Below are 22,515 nucleotides of genomic sequence, written 5' to 3'. Positions count from 1 at the left end.
GAAATTGTGGAAGATTAATATAAGCTCTGACCAAGACATCAACAAGAACAAGGTCCGCCTCAGAAGATTTAAATCTTAAATACGGCAAAATAACCCAAACAGGAGAGAGGAATAACGTTTTTTTTACAGAAATAAAATAATAAATTAAAATGTTGAAATTAAGTTATATAGTAAATTAAATTTATTATTTGTTAGAAACAATTCATAAAACGAACCATACCGCCGTTTCGTTGCAATACAAACAAAAACAAAGTACACCTCACTTGCCAATCTGTGAACAGGATTCACAAAATAGGTTACTGCAATGGCAGCATATCAGCTGTATCGTATTACCACGCTTGGTAATACACTCCAAGAAACCCTTGATGAGCTTATTCAGGTGCAGTTGAACTAATTATGGGCAGTCGTTCATTGGCGTGTACATTATATTACTAACTGGTTTACTGTACTTGTTTTGGTTACTATTTACTTGGGTTAATTTTACCAGTCCATGGCACAGCTGAGGTGGACCTCCACATACTCCAATTGCTTCTGACTTCCCAGCCACTCTTGTGGCATCGGGTAGGGAGCTGTAGTGGACGCTTGGGTATCTTGGTTGCTTGCCAAACCACTTAGATTGATCATTGAATTCTAGAGTCACGCAAGCACGAATATTTAACATGAAATTTAGTTGTCCAATAGCTTCTAACCAAACCCAATGCAGTGTAACCAATCCAGAGTAAAGATAAATCTTTTGCATGCAAAAAAGAAACATGAAAAATGTGTTTGCATGATGCTGGAATAGAACTGCCACTTGTCCAGCCTGCATTTGTTTGAAGGACACTAATTTACTATTGGCATGTAAGTTAAGTTAGGTCCCTAATTTGTAGTCTCTCGGAGTGAATGATCCTTTTACCCAGTACACATAGGGTGGTACACAGGGTCTTTCCTTAAGGGGACCCTATGTTTAGTATGTACCTGTTTATCATGGTATTATCAGATGTATGATGTATACTTTAGTTATTGTTTCTGATTGATATATATGTAATTACTTGATAAAAATTCCATTTATAAATATGTACTGAACGTAATTGTGATTCATTGCCTACTTTGCAGCTGTGCAAAAACCCTAGTACATTGGGGGTACATCAGTTGTTTCCTTGGGGGGACCCGTTGTACCTATTTATCATGTTAGTATCAAATATATTATGGCTTATATACTTTTATTGTTTTTCCTGATTGCTAAATAAATATGTAATGCATACGTGCATATACCAAGGCTTTTTCCCCCTTACAAGGGAGGTAGCCAAAAAGGAAAAGGCATAAAATCATTCCCACCCATTCATCCCTGAATACACTCCACTCCCCTCCACCCTCCCTCTTATCTTAGCACCTCCTGGATGACGGGTCATCCCTGCACCTTCTCCACTGCCCTGGGTCAGAAGCAGTGTCGCAAGACACAGCACATCCATAGCAAGGCCGCTTCATTAAATCGGTGACCCCCCCCCTCTCCGTCCCCCCATGCATAAAAGGAGAAGACGGGGAGAAATCCCTTCAGGCTGCATCAAATTTTGTTCACACATACTACCTCACCCCACATCCCCCTGCCCATTCCACCTCATGCATCACAACATCATCCATATACAACCATTCTCCATTCACCCCTATCTTCTGTCCTCTCCTGTCCTTCCTCAACAGACATTCCCTTCTTCCCCAAAGCCCCCTTCACCCCATCCATCCACCTCATCCTAGGACGTCCCCTCATGTTCACTCCCTCCACATCTGCCTTCCATACCTCTTTTACTAGTCTTTCTTCACTCATTCTTTCTATGTGTCCAAACCATCCTAATACTCTTTCATCAACCCCATCTCCCAACTCCCTTTCCACCCCAGTTCTCCTCCTCACCTCCTCATTTCTCACTCTATCTAGCCTAGTAAGCCCCATCATACTTCTCAAACACCTCATCTCAAGCACATTCAAACTCCTTCTCTCTTCCTCTCTTATGTTCCATGTTTCTGCCCCATACAATGCTGTTGGCACAATCACTCCTTCATACAGTCTCCTCTTAGCATCCATTCCCAAATGTCTATTCCTCATTACACTCTTCAATCCACCAAGGGATTTACTCACTTCTCTCAATCTACATTCTACCTCCACTCCCACTCCTCCCTTTCCTGCCACATTTGCACCCAAGTATCTAAAACTATCCACTTCCTCCAGTTGCTCTCCCTTAATGCTCACTTCCAGTCTACTGCCACTTTCACCCCTTGTACATCTCATCACCTTACTTTTACCCACATTTATCTTTAGCTTTCTTCTATCACATACTCTCCCAAACTCTGTCACCAACTTCCTCAATCCCTCCGATCCTGCCACAAGCGCATTGTCGTCCGCAAACAACAGCTGGCTCACCTCCCACTTTTCTCCATTTTCTTTACCAACCATCTCCAATCCCTGACCCACTCTTGCATTTACCTCTCGCACTACCCCATCCCCTGAGTGGATTTTGTGTACTTAAATCTAGAGAAAGCCTTTGATTAAGTATCTCATAAATGACTAAGAATTGGAGGACAGAGGATTGGCTACCTCTTAGAATGGATGAATCATTTCTTGAAAGAGGATATGAGTGTAAGGATGGAAGGAAGTGATTAGCAGAGTCCTGCAAGAATCATTACTAGCGCCAGTAAAATTCTTGATTTGTATGCATTATATGTTGGAAGGATTGACAAGCTACACTAATATGTTTGCAGACAATATAAAGATCATAAGGAAAGTAAAAGAAAGAAGATAGCAATTTGTTACAAAAAATCTATGACTGGGGGCAAATGTGGGAAATGTGCTTCAATACCAGAATGTACAAAGTGTTAGAATTGGGTAAAAGTACAAAATTACTTCTTTTTTTTTCCCTACAGTCTCCCCATCTGGGGTATTGGCTGCTTGTTATTGTGGCAAAGTAGCATCCAGTTGATACTTTAGGGTCTATATGGGGCGCCCCCTACAGACCAGAGCCACACATCATTTTGTCTATGATAGAGGAAAACTCTTCATAGAGAAATGATGACTTTTATACTATGACCGTCCCTCCATTATGCTGTCCCCCAACCCCTTGCTCCTGTCCTGTACCATTTCTCTTGAGTATTCAATTTCTGTGGTGGGGGAAAAGAATACTGCCACTAAGTATTTCCACTTGGATTGTAAGAGGCGAGAAGAAAGGGACGGGGAGTGGGACTAGGCATCCTTCTCCTTGTAGCCCCACAGGGGACATTCCTAAACGAAAAAGTAAAGGCATAAGAGGGTCTGGGAGTTTTCGGACCAGCACCCTAAGGTTTGGGTCTTTTAATGTGCGTGGATGTGGTACAGAAGAGAGTAAAAGGGAAGAGATAGTATGTTTGTGAGAAGAAAGATGGATGTGTTGGCTTTGAGTGAAACTAAGTTGAAAGGGAAGGGTGAGTGTAAGTTTGGGAGGTTATCAGGAGTGAAGAGATGGCGAGGGAGGGAAGGGCTGGCTATTCTAGTAAGTGAAGAGATAGGTAAACGTGTAGTGGAGTGGAAGGAGGTTTCCTCAAGGATAATGTGGATGAAGGTGAAACTGGGAAAGGAGATGTGGGTCTTTGTAAGTGCATATGGGCCTGGCAGTGAGAAGAGTGTAGAAGAAAGGGAGTCCTTTTGGATACATTCAGATGAGTGCATAGAGGATTTAGACCTTAACCTCTTCACTCCGGGGCACATCACACATCTGGCAGCATTAACTGCCCGACATGCGATGTTGCGTCATAATAATCGCATTATAAAAAAAGTCAGTGCTCAATCGTTCGTTCTCTTTCACCCGTGTATTTTGATAACCATAGAAAATTGATGAATCCAGTTTAGAGAGAATGGAGATTACGTAGGTACAACTACAATGAATATAATCAAGATGCCGACGTCGGCATCATTGAATACCCACTTGCTCCTCATGCCGCCTACGTAGGCGTCACCGTATGGAAGTGGTTAATGCTAGGGTAGGAAATGGTCCAATTGATGGAGTGGTTGGGAAATGTAGAGTTCCAGGAAAGAATTATAGTGGAGAGTTGATGGTGGAAATGTGTCTAGAAAGAGAGTTGATGATAGCAAATACAGTGTTTCGGAAGAAAGTCAAGCATAAGTACACATGGGAGAGGGTGGTAGATAGAGCATTGATGGATTATGTAGTGGTAAATAGGATTATGATAGGAAGAGTTAAGGATGTACATGTGCTAAGGGGAGAGGGTGGGGGAATATCAGATAATGTTTTAGTGGAAGGTAAGTTGAGAGTGGAGAAGCACAAGCTCTACTACTCTCATAAAAACTCTTGACAGCTCCTAGAAGCTTTCCTCCTATCCCATATATCTGCATAACCTCCCACAGTGCCTTTCTGTCTACCCTATCCTAAGCCTTTTCCAGATCCATAAAATCCCAAAAAACATCCTTCCCCTTTCCTATAGCTTCCTCATATATTTGTCTTACCACAAAGATCTGATCTACACAACCTCTACCCGTCCTAAATCCACACTGTTCCTCACCAATTACTCCCTCTCTTTCTCTTCTAGTCCTCTCAATCAAGATCCTCCCATAAGCCTTCCCAACTACACTTAACAAGCTAATGCCTCTGAAACTACTACATTCACACTTGTCCCCTTTTCCCTTGTAAAGTGGAACTATACAGGCACTCCTCCAGTCCTCCGGCACTCTACCCTCTCTCCAGCAAACATTAAATAACCTCACCAGCCAGTCCACCATCAATGTACCTCCTTTTTTTTTAGACATTCTGCATGGCATCCATCCAGACCAGGTGCCTTACCTGCTTTCATCATCTTAACAACTGCCTTCACTTCATCCTTCCTTATTTCTCCTCCATTTTCCTCACTCATCACGGTCATTTTCTTAGCATTTCCCACTGCAACTATCTTTCCCTCCCTATCCTCCTTCACATTTAGCAACTCCCTAAAATATTCTGCCCATCTTCCCCTTACTGCTTTCTCTTCCATTATCATCTCTCCATCTGCACCTTTTACCTTTTCTTCTCTATTTGATTCGCCTCCTCTTCCTCTCTTACTTTCTTTCCAAAACATCTTTTTATTACTTTCAAAATTTTCTGTCATACTCTTACCCCACTTCACATCTGCTCTCCTCTTTGCCTCCTTTACCTTTTGCTTTACTTCTCTTTTCTTTTCTTTGTACCTCTCATATGACCCCCTCGTCCTATTTTGTAACCAATCTGTGAAAGCTCGCTTCTTCTCTTCTACAACCTTCTTTGTTTCCTCATCCCACCATTCACTACCCTTCCTTCTATTTCCTCCTGTCCCTCTTGTTCCACACACCATCCTTGCACACTTCGTGACTCCCTTCTTGAACCATCCCCATTCCTCCTCCACACTTAGCTCTACTCTATCCTTCACTCCCTCCTACTACCCCTTCAGCTTCTTCTTGTACTCCTTCTCCTTCTCCTTTTGCTTTTCATTTAAAGAGTTCACTCTAAGCACTTTTTGGCTACCTGCCTTGTAAGGGGGAAAAAGCCTCGGTGTATGTATGTATGATAAGTTTCTTTGCTTCCAAATGTCTGTGTGAATAGCTGTAGTTTGTATTATTGGTGAGTGCATGTATGCCATGTGGCCCAAGGTGTTTTAGGAAGATGTTACTTATGTTGTCGTGGGCACAGGTGGATGAATACTTTGTCTGGCTGTCTGTGAAGAGTGTGTAGTCTGGGTCTTATGGACCTTTTTCTCTTTCCTCATCATTCATGTCTCTTTTTATCAATATACTTTTGTATTGTTCACTTCTTGATAATTTTCCTGATTTTGCTAGAATTTCTTCTGCCATTTGTGACCTTAATTTGATCTGTAGGGGTTGATTTTTTCCTTCTGCATGTTTCTTACTCATTCTGTGGACGTCCTCTATTTCCTTTTCTATTTCTTGCTCTTCATATTGTACTACCTTTAGAATTTTTCTTGCCAGTTTTTTCTCTTTTTCTGAGAGACCAATTGAGGTTATGTTTTTCCTTTAGACCATATACTACTATACACTTTTTTTTTATCTACTGTATCTCCTACTAGATTTTATTTTTCTTTGATTACCTTAATGACTGCATCTTTGGCCTTCTCCTGCATTTGTTGATGAGCTATTTCTTTGAAAATGACCTTACCCTCTTTGTCTTTCTTCCAGTCATTCCTGAGTTGCTGTAAGTCATCCTCTCCTGTGTTTTTTCCCATTTTTATGGTCATTGCTTTTATCTGATCATTTATCTCTTTCTTTATGGTCTCACTATTATTGTTCTCATTATTTTTCAACTTCTCAATTTCAAATTTTAACTTGGCCAGTTCTTTTTTTAGTGCATTTACCTCTTTTATTTCAGTGTTTACTTTTTTTAGTCACACTCTTCTTTGTTTGATTCTTTATTTGTCCTCCATAGATCATTAGTCTCTTGCTTCCATGATTTGTTCATAATTCTCATCTCCCTCTCTGTGTGTATAATTCTACTTAGAAGTCTTTTTTCATATCCACAGAATCCAGAAAAAGGTCCCTTGTCTTCACTAATAGAAATCTTTTTGTACCTCGCAGCGACCTGAAGCCTATATTTACATTTTGCTTTGCTCTTGCAATGGTAGATGGCTCTGGGTGTATTTACATAGTTGTATCTATGCTCGTGGTGTCCTTCCTTTGTATCTTACAGTGTCTAGTTTGCTCTTAAATTTGTGTGTAGCTTTTGCACACACTATTGTTTTGTCCATTTTGTTCCAGATGTCTACCACTCTTTGGAAAACTTTTTTTCTTTTGTTATCTATTTATTTATTTTTTTCATGTCTTGAGTTTCTCTTGTCCCAATTTAGTAAGACCTCTCTATCAAGGACAGGTTTGAAAATGCTGGGGCCATTTTTGTGGTTGCTCTTTGGATTCTTTCAATTTTCTTTGTTCTTTTTGGTACTGGGTGATCATACTGCAGTCTAGACCATATTAGCGTGACTAATATTTTTTTTTAACCATTTATTTGTCTAAGTAGGTAAAAAACACTTTTATTGATCTTAGCAAGTTATAGGATTCTCTGACAGTTTTGTTTATTTGTTTATCAGGGGGCAAGTCATTTGAGATAATTATTCCCAGGTCTTTTTCAGATCCCACTTTCATTACTTTCTTCCAATTGTATATTGTCCTTTTTTTTTTTTTTTTTTTTTTTAATACTCTTTCAGAGCTCCATTATGCTACATTTCTTAATGTTGAAGTCCACTTCCCACTTCTGACTCCATTTCCAAACCTTGTTTAGGTCTCTAGTGATTCACAATCCATTTTGTTTTTCACTTTCCTCAACAATATAGCATCATCTGCAAACAAGCTCATGTAATATTCCACATCTTCATCCATGTCATTCACATAAATAGTGAACATTATTGGAGCCAATACTGATCCCTGTGGAACTCCACTAATCACCTTCTAATATGAACTCTTTTCTCTGAGCACTACTCTCATTTTTCTACCATGTAGGAAATCTTTCATCCAGTTTAGTATGTTACCTTGTATCCCTCCTATGTTTTCCAATTTTTTAAATAATTTTTTTGTGGTACTTTCTTGAAGGCTTTTTGTAGGTCTAGGAAAGCACAATCAGCCCATCTATCCCTTTTTTGTATTGTATCTATTAGTCTTGAGTAGAAACAGATTAGATTTGTAGCACATGATCTTCCCTGTCTGAATCAAAATTGTCTTGTTTATTATATTGTTTTCTTCTGGGTGTTTTACCCATCTATTCTTGATAATTTTCTCACAAATTTTGGCAACAGTGCTTGTAAGGGAGACCAGTCTATAATTAATTGGTTCTTTGTTTCCACCTTTATATGTTGGCACAGTGTTGGCTTTTTTCCAGTCCTTTGGTATTTTTCCCTCTTTGAGTGAACAATTTATTATGTTACATATTTTGTCCATTTGTTCTTCTTTGCATTCTTTTAGTATCCAATTTGCAATTCTGTCCAGGCCATGCAATTTCCTAACGTCAAGGTTCGTTAATTGATCCATTATTTCTTTTTGTGTTATTATTATTTCCCTCATGGGGGGAGATCACACTTCATTTCCTTCATCCCAATGCTGTACTTTTTCTCAAGTAAAAACAGACTTGAAGTTATTGTTCATGATTTTGGCCATTTCTAAATCTTTTGTGTATTCTGTATTTCTGTGGCATACTTTCACTATTTCTTGTTTATTTTTAAGTTTACCATTCACATATCTATAGACTAGTTTGGGTTGATCTTTACATTTTTCTATTATGTCTTTTTCGTAGTTTCTTTTTTCCTCTCTGCGCATTTTTACATATTCATTTCTATAGTTGATAGAATAATGTGAATTAATAACATCTAAAACCCATTGGATACTGTCACCAGACAAAATCCCATCATGCACCTGACTGCTATGTAGGTGCTGTCCTGGGACAGCTTCTTATGGCAGTGTACTTGGCTGTGAGTTTTTCTTTGTTGTCTGGGTAGTCCTTTTTTTATTACCTCAGCCTATGGCCTTCCTTGTCCACATGGCCCACCATCTCACCATCTCACCATCTTTCCAATGCACTGGTAGACCAGTGAAATCACCCATACCATAATTCCCAGGTAAATTCATGGAACTTCAGTAACAGGGTGCAACAAGCAAGACCCAGCAACATCAAGGACTTACAGGAAGAATTGAAGAAATTAGATCAGTATGAATGCCTCTTATTTTGTCAAACTAGCAATATGTATTAGAATTATTGGAGAAAGTAGTGAAACAGAAGAGTAACATGACAGTACCATTTATAGAGAAACAGTGAATCAAAGTCAAATTATGTGAGGTTTTTAATTTACTGTAAGAATAGCAAGTAGACATTGCATATACAGACTACAATAATATACATACATACATACATATACCAAAGGCTTTATCCCCCTTACTACCAAATATTGTTACACTATATTATGTTGATAATGTCACCACCAATATCAGTAGATAGCTCAGGAGGAATATGGTGTTTGCTGAGTTGACTGCATCATTATTAGTAAACTTTTGTTTTGTATATCAAGCTAGATTCTATATATTGGTGAACAGTTTGGATGCGATATGGCATTCATTATATCTGGTATTTTCTGTATTGGGGTTTGTTATATCAAAAGATTACTGAAAATATAAGTCATCAGATGACCTGTCCTTTGTGATATTTGTTTATTTATATTAATTTAATATTGTTTTACTTACCTTTATTTTATTTGTTCATCTAATTTCTTCAGTATATAGAGCACAGTTATGCTTTGGCTATGTTTTGAAGAATAATGATAATTAGTCAACAAGATGGTCTTGGAGTACATTGTGATGGCTTATCTTAAAAGTGAAGTAATTGATTCTTTTAGAGCTCAATAGACTTCTTTTTTCTTTTTCTTTTCAGTTCCAGCAAATTTCTCCAAACCTAGCAGTACGTGTGCTTCTGCAATTTGACAAAGTCATCAACCAGGCCCTTGCAAACAAAGTTCGTTCCAAGATAAGCTTCAAGGTAGTTCAAACAACTTCATGTTCTGGTAAAATATATGTTGGTCCAAGATGATATATCATCTTGTGATTTAGGATTCAGGATAATTCAGCACTTGGGGTTAAATAGATAAATCAAGTTGATAGGATCATCCCAAGATATTGAGTTAATGCCAAAATGATCATAGAATACTTCAGAAATTTGGAAATAAATGTCAAAATAATTTCAGAATACTTTGGAAATTTGTGAAGTCATGAAAATATCAGGCTTATCAAAATATGGTGACTGAGGCAGTGCTTTAGGGACTGTTTTGGTGTGCCTTTACAGACCAAAGCCACACATCATTCGTCTGCATTAAAGTTAAATGTTTGCTTATAAAGGAGTGTTGAAATGGTTTTTTACTATTGCTGTCCTTCCTTTCTGCTGCCTCTCTGAACCTATTCTTTACCACTTCTGTTACTCAGCCTTTTCCTTGTCTGATCAAGACCTTGTGATGAGGGGAGACAAGAATGTTGCTATCATGTTATCTTGTGTTGTAGAAAGTGACTAAATGAGACAGTGGGAAAGGTCTAGGGATCTCTTGCTATTATTTTTCTTCCATGAAAAAGCAAAAGTGTCTCTGAGGAAGACTCCAACTACTCATAGAACCCTAATAATTGGATCACCTCTTACATTTCTCTCAACTTCTGGTATTTTTTTCTCTTTATCTCATTCAGTATATTTACTCTCAGCAATTATCTGCTTCCCTCCCTTTTCCTCCTTTTTCATTTCCTCTGCCCTCAATTTCTCAGACATTATCCCCACTCTCTCTCCTGAAAACATGAATGTCCAGAATTCTTCCAATCAACTACCTATCAACCACCCTTCTATCCACCCACCTTTTCCATGTATACACTAGGCTTTCTTTTAGACACTGCTATTATCAATTCCCTTTCTATGTACATTTCCAACATCAGCACCGTACTATAATTTTTACCTGGCGCCCCAAACTTCCATACTATATCTGTTGGCTAATTCCCTACTCTACTCTAGCATTGAGATTCTTCAACCCTAGTATGCTTATATTTCTCCCAAAGCTTTGTAAAAAACTTGTTTAAATTGATAAAAAAAAGTTTCCCATTTGTTCTTCATTTTTCTCACAACAATGTATACAGTCAAAAAGACCCTCATTTCCCTTCTTATTTTCACCTTTACCCACCTTATCCTCACAGACTCCCCTTCACTCCACCACATATTTTCCTATCTCATCACTTATCAGCAGAGCCACTCCTTTACTCCCTCACCTCTTCCAACACTCCTCACCACACTCCCAAGTTCAGACTCACCCCTCCCCTTCAACATAATTTCACTAAATGTTAACATATCCGTCTTCCTTCACACAAACATAGCATCAATCTCATCCCTTTTACCCTTATTTGTACTACAGCCATGTAGGCCTTGGATTTTCATAATAAATACACAAAGAGCAGGATCTCTAGTCCCATCGCTCCATCATACAGTCATCATATATGACATAGATGGGAAACACATTACCAGAATTCTTTTTCCCGACCACAGGGGAATCTAGAAGAGGTTGAGTCTTAAAATTGGTAAAGGACTGGTTCAGGTGAACAGTATAAAGGAGGGATGACTGTACTACAAAAGTACAATAATTCTTCTATAAGATAGAGATTGTAACTTAGTATAGGCAAATGTGACTGTAGTCCATAGGGGCAACCCAAAATAGTCCTTAATGTATTGGGCCATGTTACCATGAAATCAAATAGGGACCTAGATTTGAAAAAAAAAAAAAAAAAAAAATTGTATGAGGGAGTGTGTGCCCATGACACTCTAAAGAGAAGAAACGGAATTTGAAGAAGATAGGGGAATATATATATATATATATATATATATATATATATATATATATATATATATATATGTATTTACCTAGTTGTATTTACCTAGTTGTATTTTACGGGAAGGGGAGCTATGCTCGTGAGGTCCCGTCTTCATATCTCATTTTATCTAAACTATTTTTAAATTCATGTATTGTTTTTGCACACACCACTTTCTCATCTAACTTGTTCCAACTGTCTATTGCTCTGTGAGGAAAGCTGTTCTTTTTCAAATCTCTTCTATAGTTGTCTTTTTTTATTTTCTTTCCGTGTCCTCTTGTATTTCTGTCATCCCATTTTATCAGATTCTCTCTATCAGTAATTTCTATGCCTTTCATGATTCTGTAAATAGCTATCAAATCTCCTCTCTCTCTTCTTTGCTCTAGTGTCTGTAGTTTAAGTTTTTGTAGTCTCTCTTCATATGATAGTTTTGAGAGTGTTGGTGCCAGTTTAGTAATTGCTCTTTGTATTCTTTCAAGTTTTTTTATACATTTTTTTGTACTTGGTGACCATATCGTTGCTGCATATTCCAATCTTGGTCTTATCAGGGTGATTAGGATTTTCCTCACCATTTCTTCATCCAGGTATGTAAATGCCACTTTGATTGTTCTTATTAAATTATAAGTTTCTCCAAAAATCTTATTTATATGTTTCTCAGGTGACATATTATTCATAACAATGACTCCCAGGTCCCTCTCATTTTCTACTCTTTTTATTCCTTCTTCTCCCAAATTATATGATCCTGTTATTCTGTTTTTGCTTTTTCCAAATTCCATTATACTACACTTTTTTGTATTGAACTCCATCTCCCACTTCCTACTCCATTCTTGTACTTTATTTAGATCTCTCTGTAGTGATTCACAATCCTCTTCAGTTTTCACTCTTTTCAGTAATTTTGCATCATCTGCAAAGAAGCTCATATAGCTTTCAATTCCTTCATCCATATCATTAATATATATAGCAAACATTATTGGGGCCAGAACTGTTCCCTGCGGGACACCGCTTATTACTTCATTCCATTTTGAGTGCTGATCTCTTATCACTACTCTCATTTTTCTTTCTTGCAAAAAGTCTTCCATCCAATTTAGCAATTTACCTTGTATTCCTCCTTCATATTCTAATTTTTTAAGCAACTTCTTATGTGGTACTTTGTCAAAAGCTTTTTTTAGGTCTAGAAATGCACAATCAGCCCATCCATCTCTTTCTTGTATTATATCTATTAGTCTTGAATAGAAACATATTAAATTGGTGACGCATGATCGTCCTTGTCTGAATCCAAATTGCCTTGGATTTAGTACGTTGTTTTTTTCCAAGTATTTTACCCATCTACTTTTGATAATTCTTTCACATATTTTTGCTATTGTACTTGTTAGAGAGACTGGTCTATAGTTGGTAGGTTCTTCTTTATTTCCTCCTTTATATATAGGTACTATATTTGCTTTTTTCCAATCTTCTGGAACTTTTCCTTCTTTTAAGGAACTGCTTATTATGCTATGTATTTTGTCTGCCAGTTCATTCCTACATTCTTTCAGAATCCAGTTTGCTATTTCATCTGGCCCATGCGATTTTCTGACATCAAAATTACCCAAGTGTGTCAATATTTCATTCTTCGTTACTTCTATTTCTTCCATAGGGGGGACTTTTTCCTTCCACTCAATCTCTTCAGGTTGTATATTTTCCCTTGTAAACACTGATTTAAAATGTTTGTTCATAATTTCTGCCATTTCCATTTCCTCAGTGTATTCAACTCCTCCTTGTCTTAATTTCTCCAAGTCTTGTTTGTTTTTCAGTTTATTGTTTACAAATCTGTAGAATAGTTTTGGTTGATCTTTACACTTTTCTATAACATCTTTTTCATATTTTCTTTTTTCCTCTCTGCACTTTTGTACATATTCATTTCTATAACCAGTATATATTTTCCATTTTTCAGGTCTTCTGTCTTTTTTCCATCCGGTCCAGGCTTTGTCTCTTTTGTCTTTTAACTCCCAACAACTTTTGTTGTACCAGCATTTTACATATTCTTTTTCTTGTTTTTGTCTTGGGACATACTTTTCCACTCCTTCTTTGTAAATTTTTGTCAAAATATTCCATTTCTCTTCCACTGATGTTTCTTCTTTGTATATTTCTTCCCAGTTTTCTTGTTGGAAGAATTCTCTTATTTTATCAAAGTTTGTTTTTTCATACATCATTCTTCCTTTTCTATATTGTTCATTTCTTTTCATATATTTTTCTTCATTAAGTTCCAGTTCAATCAATATGTGGTCACTTTTACCTATTGGTGTTTTATATTCAATCTTGTCCACTATTCTAGGTTCAGATGTAATTATTAAGTCTAGCCTCGATGGTTCTTCTTCATTTCTATACCTAGTGTTCTCTTGTATCCATTGTGTCATTGAATGGTCAGTAATCATCTCAAGTAGAGCATTTCCCCATGAGTCATCACCACTCTTTACTGTCATTTCTTCCCAGCAGATTTCTTTGCAATTAAAGTCGCCCATCATAACTATTCTTCCTCCGTCTTCCATTATTTTAGTTAATGCTATCTTTGTGTCCTCTAACATACTTTTATGTTCACTCTCCTCCCATGAGGCTGTTTTCGGAGGCACATAATTGATCACAAATTTTCTGCTCTTCTTATCTCGGTCTTCCACTTCTATCATAATCATCTCTACTGTATTCTTTCCATATATGACACCTTTCACGTTTATATCCTTCTTTGTCAGGAACATAACTCCACCCCCTTGTTTTTTCTCTCTGTTTCTAATCCAATAATTGTATGTATCATGTCCTACACTATTGGGTGGTAGTGGGCCTTTTAATTTTGTTTCTACAATTCCCATTATGTCCGGTTCTTTTTCTTTCAAATAATCATTCAGTTCATTCAATCCTGTTATCAATCCATCTATATTTGTGTAAGACACTCTTAGTTTTCTGCCACTTCCATTGTGTTCTCTGTTTCCCTTATGTTTTTCTTTAGTATGTCGAACTGCTTTATTTTCATGTTCACTACTCTCCAATAGAATCTCTCTTTCTCTGACTCCGTTCTTTCCTCGTTTTTTGCCTTAGCTTCAATTCTTTTCTGCTTTTCTGCCTCTCTTTCCTCCTTATTCATTTCTCTTTTTATCCATACCTTTTTATATTGATCATTTGTTGCTAGTTTCCCTGTCTTGGATAGAATTTTCTCTGCCGTTGTTTGTGACCTGAATTTAATCTTAATTGGTCTGGTCTTATCTGTACTATATTTTCCGAGTCTGAATTTTTCCTCAATTTCCTTTATAATTTCTGGTTCATCTTCCTGGACTAATTTTAATAAACTGCTTACCCTTTCATTTTCCTCCTTGATTCTTGCGGTTCTATCTGGGTTATGTTTCTCTTCCATTCCTAATATAATTATACATTTCTTTTTGTCAGCTAATTCTCTTACTATATTCTCCTTCTGTCTCATCACTTTAATAACTGAGTCTTCATTATGTTCTTTCAATTGCTGTTTGACTATGTCAGTGAATGAAACCTTATTCCCTTCTTGAGTTATTCTCCAATTTTTAGCTTCTGTAGCTATTTTCTCACTGTTTTCATTACTATTCTTCTTCAATTTCTCATTCTCCTCCTTTACATTTCCTAACTGTCTTTTTAGGTCCTCTACTTCTTCAGTTAAGTTTCTGTTAGCCTTCTCTAGTTGTTCCAATCTTTCAATTCTCTGGAAGATGGAGTCTACCTTACCTAACTTACGTTCCAAGTCCTCGATCACCTTATCAACTCTCTCCTCTAGTCTTATCAGTCGGGGGGGGGTTGTGTCCCCCCCACCCTCTTTAAATCCCTGGAACATATTCTCGTCACTTTCTACTGTATTTCTCCTCTCTATACTTCTAATCTTTACATTTTTATTTGCCATTTCGTCATCCGGTGGTCGTTTCATGTTGACCTTACGCCCGTCTGCCTGGGCCAAGTCCTCCACATCCTCATTTCCTTCCATTTCCCCAGCAATCCCTCCCCTTCTCCTCTTTTCCTACTTACCTACTGCCTCACGAGCAATTTCCCCCCCCCTGCAAATACAAAAAGGCACTTCTCTTTGCGTTGGTATCCACAATCTGCACTTTTCTTCAGAGCGTTCGTCAAGCCGTCCGTTCGTTGAAAGTGTGTGTGTGTGTGTGTGTGTGTAGATATGCTTGGAAAAAAAAAAACAGTCCACAAGACTATAAAATTAACCGAGCAAGTGGGTCTGCCCCACATCTTTCATAACTCTTACTTCCTTCCATTTCACTCTTTCCTTCGACTAAACCCCAAAATCCCCCCTCCCTCCCTCTCCCCCCGTCTTATCTATCCTGCCCTCTAACTAAAATATGCTTGAGATGAGATATGTATGGACTGGTAGATGGAATTAAGATGGATAGTGAGAAATATATGGAGATGTGGCAGAGAGCAGGGGTGGAAGGCGAGCTGGCAAATAGGGTTGATCAAAAAATGCTGAGATGGTTTGGGTATATGAAAAGAACAAGTCAAGACAGCCTAGCAACAAATAATGTGGAAAGCTGAAATGTATGGCTTGAGAGGAAGACCAAGAAGGAAGTGGATGGACAGACTGAAGAGGCCACTGGATGCAAGAGGAATGACTGTTGAGCAAGAGAGAATGCAAGAGATGGAATGAATGGAAAGTGGTTGTAAATGGAGGAAGAAATAATATGGCCTGAAGGTATGTTTGTGTCTGTTTCATTAATTTGTCATGTAGGTTTGGGGGAGGGGCCTCTGTTGTGGAAGTACTTTAGCTGCATTGCCTTTGGCCCCATCAGTGTGGCAGGGGACAGGAACCATTCATGAGGTGATAAGATGGGAGGGACAATGAATGGGTTTTTGATAGGTGTGGGGTGGGTGTAGGCTTTGACTCACCAACCCCTTTATAATTGGGTAAAAACATTTTGGTATATGTATATATGTAATATCAGTAATTGATGACTGCATTTTTCAGCATATGCTCACTTTTTATATTTTAAGAATTATCCATAAGTAGACCCTGCATACTGAATGAGAGGAAATATTAGAAGGAATGCTCCAGAGTTAAACGCAAAAGGTGCTCTTTCAAAGTATTTTTGACCATGCTCACACTTCAGTATTGGGGTAATGAAGTAGTTGTATTTTGTACATTGGTTTGTTGATTTTATTCATTTTTGTGTGTTTCATTCTTTAATGTGGTAGACTGTATTGAAGACTGGTTTAATTTTCTTAGATACACTCATATACCAGTTTTCTTAGTTAAGCAAACTGTATTGAAGACTGGTTTAAGTTTTCTTTGATACATTCATATACCAGTTTTCTTAATTAAATTTTCTTAAATACATTCATATACCAGAGTTAAACACAAAAGGTACTCTTTCAAAGTATTTTTGAACATTGGTTAATTGTGGTTTATTGATTTTATTCATTATTTTGTGTGTTCATTCTTTAACACGGTAGACTATTGAAGACTGGTTTAAGTTTTCTTAGATACATTTATATACCAAAATGTCTTTTTCTGCCTCTTAAGAAGGATGGCCAAGTCATAGCATACACTCATCACACACCCATCCAAGAACCCATTCATTTTCCCTCCATTTTAGTTCTTCATGGATGAAGGGTCATCTCTTGTCCCCTCCACATAGCCTGGGTCAGAAGCAATGCAGCAAGACACAGTACCTCCATAGCAGGGTACAACAGCCAGAGTTGGTTTACCCCCACCACTGGTAACCACCCCCCTCCCCTCCTACTACCTCATCCACTTGAAAAATCTACAGAAGAAATTTATTTCCTCATCCATTTACATCCACTCTCCATTCATACTATTTTTTACATTTTCTTTTCCTTGGTTGACAAACATTCCTCTTGCATGCACTGCCCACTTCATCCCACAGAGAAAGCCCTCCCACACAAGACTAGAACCACACCAATATATCAGTGCTCAGATCACCATCTGTCATTGAAATAGGACAGAGCTTTCCTGAAGGATCATGTAATGTAAAAATTGTGTAAAATGAACATGATTACTGAACTAAAATGTGTGTATTTACCTAATTGTAGTATACTGGGAGGGAGCAGTGCTCATTTGGTCCAGTTTCCCATTTTCAAATTCATATACAGTTCCAATGTAATCTATATCTTTGATTTTCAGTTATCATATTTAGATTTGAACTTATGTATTGTTTGAGCTTGGGCTATATCACCTTCTAAGCTATTCCACATATTCTATCAATGCAATCTATCCCCAGTAGTGACTTCTTCATTCTTTGAAAGTTGGCAGACCCAGTACTTTTAGTCTTTCCTCATACGGTTTATCTGCCAGGCTGGAGACCAGATTGGTTGCTGTCCATTGTATTTTCTCGATCTTGCTTGTATCCTTCACTCTGTGTGAGGACAGTACTAGTGACACGTATTCCTGTTTTGGATGTATCAGGGTTTCGGTGAGTTTTTTCATCATCTCGTCCATATAGTGGCATACCACTTTAATCTTCTGCAATAATCTGAATGTCTCTCCCACAATCCTGCTAATATGTCTGTCAGGGGACATGTTGTGTGTTATCAACACTTCTAAGTCTCTCCCCAGTTACTTTTGCAATGGGTTCATTTCCCAAGGAATAGTTTAAGGATGGCCTTTTGCTGCCATGTTTTGTTTGTCACTATTTCCCACCCAAGTTCCAAACATGGTTTGTTGTCTGTGTTTTGGGCCTTCAAGTGAAGGACTATTTTCCTCTTTAAGCTCTAAAGCCCTCTCTTAAGACTACAATTCTACTACATAGAGATTGCACCTCTTGGACACTGAACTCAGAAACACATCCACTCACCATCTCACTGTTTGAAGCATCTATGAGAGGGGGGAGAGAGAGAGAAAAGGGGAGAGGGAGAGCAAGAGAGAGAGGGGGGGGGAGAGAGAGTTACATGGCCATATGAGGCTGTTCTGGCACATTTGATAGGAAAGAAGGGAGGATCTTAGCTATTATTGATTTAAGCTTTCTACCTATAACTGATATGAAACTGATTATACTGTAGTTGTGCAAAGACAATTTGTCACCCTTTTTGAAAACAGAAACAGCGTTTGCCTGCCCCCAAGAAATAGGCACAAAACCGTCGTCTACCAACTTATTAAATATCCCTCTTAACTGGTAGTAGATTTCAAATTTATAAAATTTTAGCACTTGCGAATTTTTTTTTGTCTAGACCCGGGGATTTTACAGCTTTAAGTTTATTGATCTGTTTGACTGATACTACCTTTCTAATGTTGATGTTAGTAAGTCTACTTCCTCATCCCCACTGAAGATTGGGTCGCAGTCAGGTACCATATCTAGCCCTTCCTTTGTAGATATCATGAGAAAATACTTGCCTCACTCTTTTTTTCCTCTGAATATTACATGACATCTTCATTGTTTTTATTGGCCCTATCCTTTCCTTATTTTTTTTTTGTTCTGTAAAGATGAAAGAAGCCCTTTGGGTTTGATCTTGCTTGTCCAGCAATCTTAATTTCATACTCGTGTTCTTTTTAACCAGTCTAGCCATATTGTTATGCTTAGATCTAAGGTGTGTTTTGCCGTTTTTGATTCTGGCATAAAGCCCTCTTTTTAATCTGATTTCGTTTTTCAGCCTATCCATCATCCATTTGGGAGTATTTTGACCTTATTGTTTTGAGTGGAATGAATTTATTTTGCACATTCAAAACGGAATCAGTTAGGTTACTGTAGATTTCATCCAGATTACTGTCCGTGCTGTTGACCTCATGCTTGTGAGTAACCTCACCCAGGGTTCACATACCACCCTCTATGACCCGACCTTGGTCTGGACTCCTTGCTGCACTAATGACATCTGGGCTGACTGCGCACCCCACCCTGTCACAGTCCTCTGGGCCGGCTTCACAAGGGACCAATTGTCCCAAATATTTTCTCAGCTTCTCAGAATTGGCTCTCCTGAAGTCAGGTACTAGAATGTTATTCGTACTATTTAATTCTTCCCATATAATATTAAATCTTAATCTATTATGGTCACTAGAGCCTAGACTACCCCTCACTTTTATGTTTCTTGTTGGATCCTCATTTTTAGTGAAGAGTAAATCCAGAATATTCTCTCTCCTTATCATTTGTTTTAGGAAATTATCATAAACTACATATAAAAGAAATTGTGCTGCATCTACTAAATTTTCCTAGTCAATGTTTATAGTTAAAATCTCCCATGATCACAAAATTTTTGTATTGGAATGCCCTGTGAATTTTTTGAATCGGCGGTTCAGTCTGCTCAATGGTAAGGTTAGGAGATCTATACAACACCAATAATGAGTTCTTTATTCTTGCCTATAATCTCCATCCAAATAGATTCCATGCTTTAACTGTTTTCCACTTCTTTAATTGAATTATTGATAATACAATTTGCTGAGTTTTTGACAAAAAAATGCTACTCTTCCCCCACTCCTGCCTACCCTATCCTTGTGAAAAAGTTTATATCCTGTCTCGATATCCAGAAAGAAATGTCTATCCCCCAGGATTCTGTAATAGCTATAATATCAAATCTACACATGCTATACCTTGCAGCAAATCAATCTTATTATACTTCTGCTGTTTAGTAAATCTTTAGTGTATTCTCCCTCCCTGTTTAAGTGATTCTTTTCAGAGTCCCTGTCTGAACTGTTTCTGTTGTCTAGACTGTATTTTAATACTTTTCCCCCAACTCCAATGTAATCTGCCTGAGAAAATCCTGCTGGATGCCTACTTCTTTCTCAAGGGACTCAACAAGTAGCCAAAATCCTCTGTGTCACATGTGCACCATGTCCCTTGTATGTAGATGTTCTTGCCGTAAAAATTATCCCAGTTGATCTTGCAATGATTTGCTAGCTTATAATTTATTACAATATCCCTGGAATACCACATGCCTCAGAAGGATTCCACATACAATAGGAACCCCACCTTTATTCCTAATCTTGTTTAGTGCATCCTAGAACTGCATGAATAATTCCTCACTCCCTAACTTACATCATTCCCCCCTGCACTTAAACCATGGGTCTATCACCTTACCAAATTTCTTCAATCCTGTCTAATATCACCTATCCCTGCCCCGGGGAAACACACCTGAGTCCTATGGTTCCTCTCTTTGTCACAAAAGGCTTTATCTAAATACCTCACCTAGCTATCCCCTACAACCAAAATCTTACCTGTGGGCACGGATCTAACATCTGACCTACCCTTCTTTTCTTGTCTCCTGTTTCTTCTTTTTGTAGACCCATGAGAGCTTGAAAAGTGTTCCTGCATTCAGGCGGGCCTGGTGAGGGCTTTCTACCACCCCTCCATGTTTTCTTGGTCATTATTTCTCATCAAGGTTCTAAGCACAGTTTGTTGTCCATGTTTTGGGCCCGGGAGCAAAGAACTTGATTCTCCTCTATAAGGCCCACAATAGTCTTCTCTAAGGCTACAATTCTACTTTGTAGAGATGGTACTGATCACTGGAACACAACTACTCACCCTCTCTGTTAGGAGGAGCTATCCTGGTTTGACCTAACCTGATTAACCCCAAGACCCACTCTTGTCTTAGCTCCTCATGGATGAAGGGTCATCCCTGTCTCCTGTTCAGTGCCTGGGTCAGAGGCAATGCAAGAATACACAATACATCCACAGCACTTCATGTACATGGCAACACCCTCCCACCCTCTCTTCTGCAAGAGAGACCAGGGGCAATGGGTTAATGGATGGATTAATTGCTACAGCTACAATTGTTTTTTGTGTTTACTATTGGATCTGGTAGAGGTTTGATAAGTATATTACAAAATTTATGGGGGGATATAATTAGTGGATCCAGTGACATTTTTATTATGGCTGCACAAACTAGTTACTGGATGATGAAGTAACCACAAGTAGATCTGGTAGTGTTATGAACCAATCACTCACATGTGGTTGCATGAGGATGGTAAGGGTTTCTGTTATTTTTGTAAAATCTTATATTCATAAGGATTTTAATATTGTCTATTTTTTCTGTCTTTTTTGGTCATGAATAACCAGGCTGCAAGTGCATTGTATCATTAAATTTCATAAACACCTTAATAAGGGCCAGTTAGATTTGTTATTTCATAGATAGATAATTGAGATTTAAGGTCAGAAATATAAAATGGGCTTTATTATATGATGTACTGTTTATTCACACTTTCATATCTGTAGTCTTATTTTGGAGATGGTTTCTAACCACAGTCAATTAGGAATCCAACATATGTATTGATTTCTTTTACTTCATATTAGGCTGACAAGCTGATCACATACCGCTTCTGTGACAACGTGTGGACATTTATGATGAACAATGTCGAATTTAAGGAAATGCATGACTTTGCACAAGTGGACAAGTTGAAGATAGTAGCCTGTGATGGCAAAGGTAGGTCTATCTATATATCAAGGGCTTCTTCCTCCTTATAAGGAAGGTGGCCAAGTTAAAGGCATGCACCCACTCCCATACTTCCCTCTTATCTTAGCTCCTCATAGATGAAGGGTCATCCCTGTCTCCAGTCCGATATCCAAGTCAGAAGCAATGCAGCAAAACACAGCATACCTACAGGAGGGCCACTTCACTTACATTGCAACACCCCCCTCCCCCATTTCCTCATGTGGAAAATAGAGAAGATTGGGAGAAATCACTGCCATCTCCCTTCTTGTTCAACAGACATTCCCCTCTTGCTCAAATCCCTTTTCACTCTATTCATCCATCTCATCCTTGGTTGTCCCCATAACATCTTGAATACGATGATACCTACATAGGTGTCATGAACCAAGCATGGGGTATATGAGGATACTGGTGTAGGCGTCTTGATTATATTTCTTTTGTAGTTGTAGCTGAGTGGCCCCTGTATTCTGTGAACAGGTTTGATCAAGTTTTCTGTGACAATATTTAATCAGGGTGAAATAGAATGAGTAAAACAGCAGTAACTTTATATATTTTAATGCATTTATTATGATGCATCATCAATCAGGCGACCTAATGTGCGTGCGAATATTTGACTTAAGGAGGTTAAGTTCACCATCTACCTCTGCTTTCCACACTTCAGCAAATCTTTCTTCACTCATTCTTTCCATGTGACCCAAACCATCTCAGTAACCTTCCATCAGCTCCATGTGCCAGCTCCTTTTCTACCCTTGCTCTCTTTCTACCCCTTTTCTCCTTCTCACCTCATCTCTCACTCTATC

The 22,515-nt window shown here is 38.2% G+C and overlaps 1 protein-coding gene across 4 annotated transcripts in view; it reads left to right on the top strand.

The window, feature by feature from the left end:
* Positions 1-220: 220 nt before the first annotated feature.
* Positions 221-22,515, top strand: part of LOC143029151 (transcription initiation factor IIA subunit 2-like) — a 32,003-nt gene continuing 9,708 nt past the window's right edge. For 2 of the 4 annotated variants that reach the window (XR_012966770.1, XR_012966771.1), the window contains exons 1-4: positions 221-379; positions 9,390-9,494; positions 19,107-19,279; positions 21,580-21,709. Coding sequence is in view for 1 of the 4 variants with exons in the window: in XM_076191619.1 (XP_076047734.1) it covers positions 305-379; positions 9,390-9,494; positions 21,580-21,709 (310 nt within the window). In the remaining 3 variants the exon portion in view is untranslated. The remainder of the gene's footprint in view (positions 380-9,389; positions 9,495-19,106; positions 19,280-21,579; positions 21,710-22,515) is intronic. The other 2 variants (XR_012966772.1, XM_076191619.1) reach the window with 1 other exon arrangement.

Source organism: Oratosquilla oratoria, chromosome 10 (assembly GCF_046742065.1).
Source record: "Oratosquilla oratoria isolate Oo_2021 chromosome 10, ASM4674206v1, whole genome shotgun sequence".
In the NCBI taxonomy this organism is placed as follows: domain Eukaryota; kingdom Metazoa; phylum Arthropoda; class Malacostraca; order Stomatopoda; family Squillidae; genus Oratosquilla; species Oratosquilla oratoria.
This window is presented reverse-complemented; position numbering and strand designations above follow the sequence as displayed.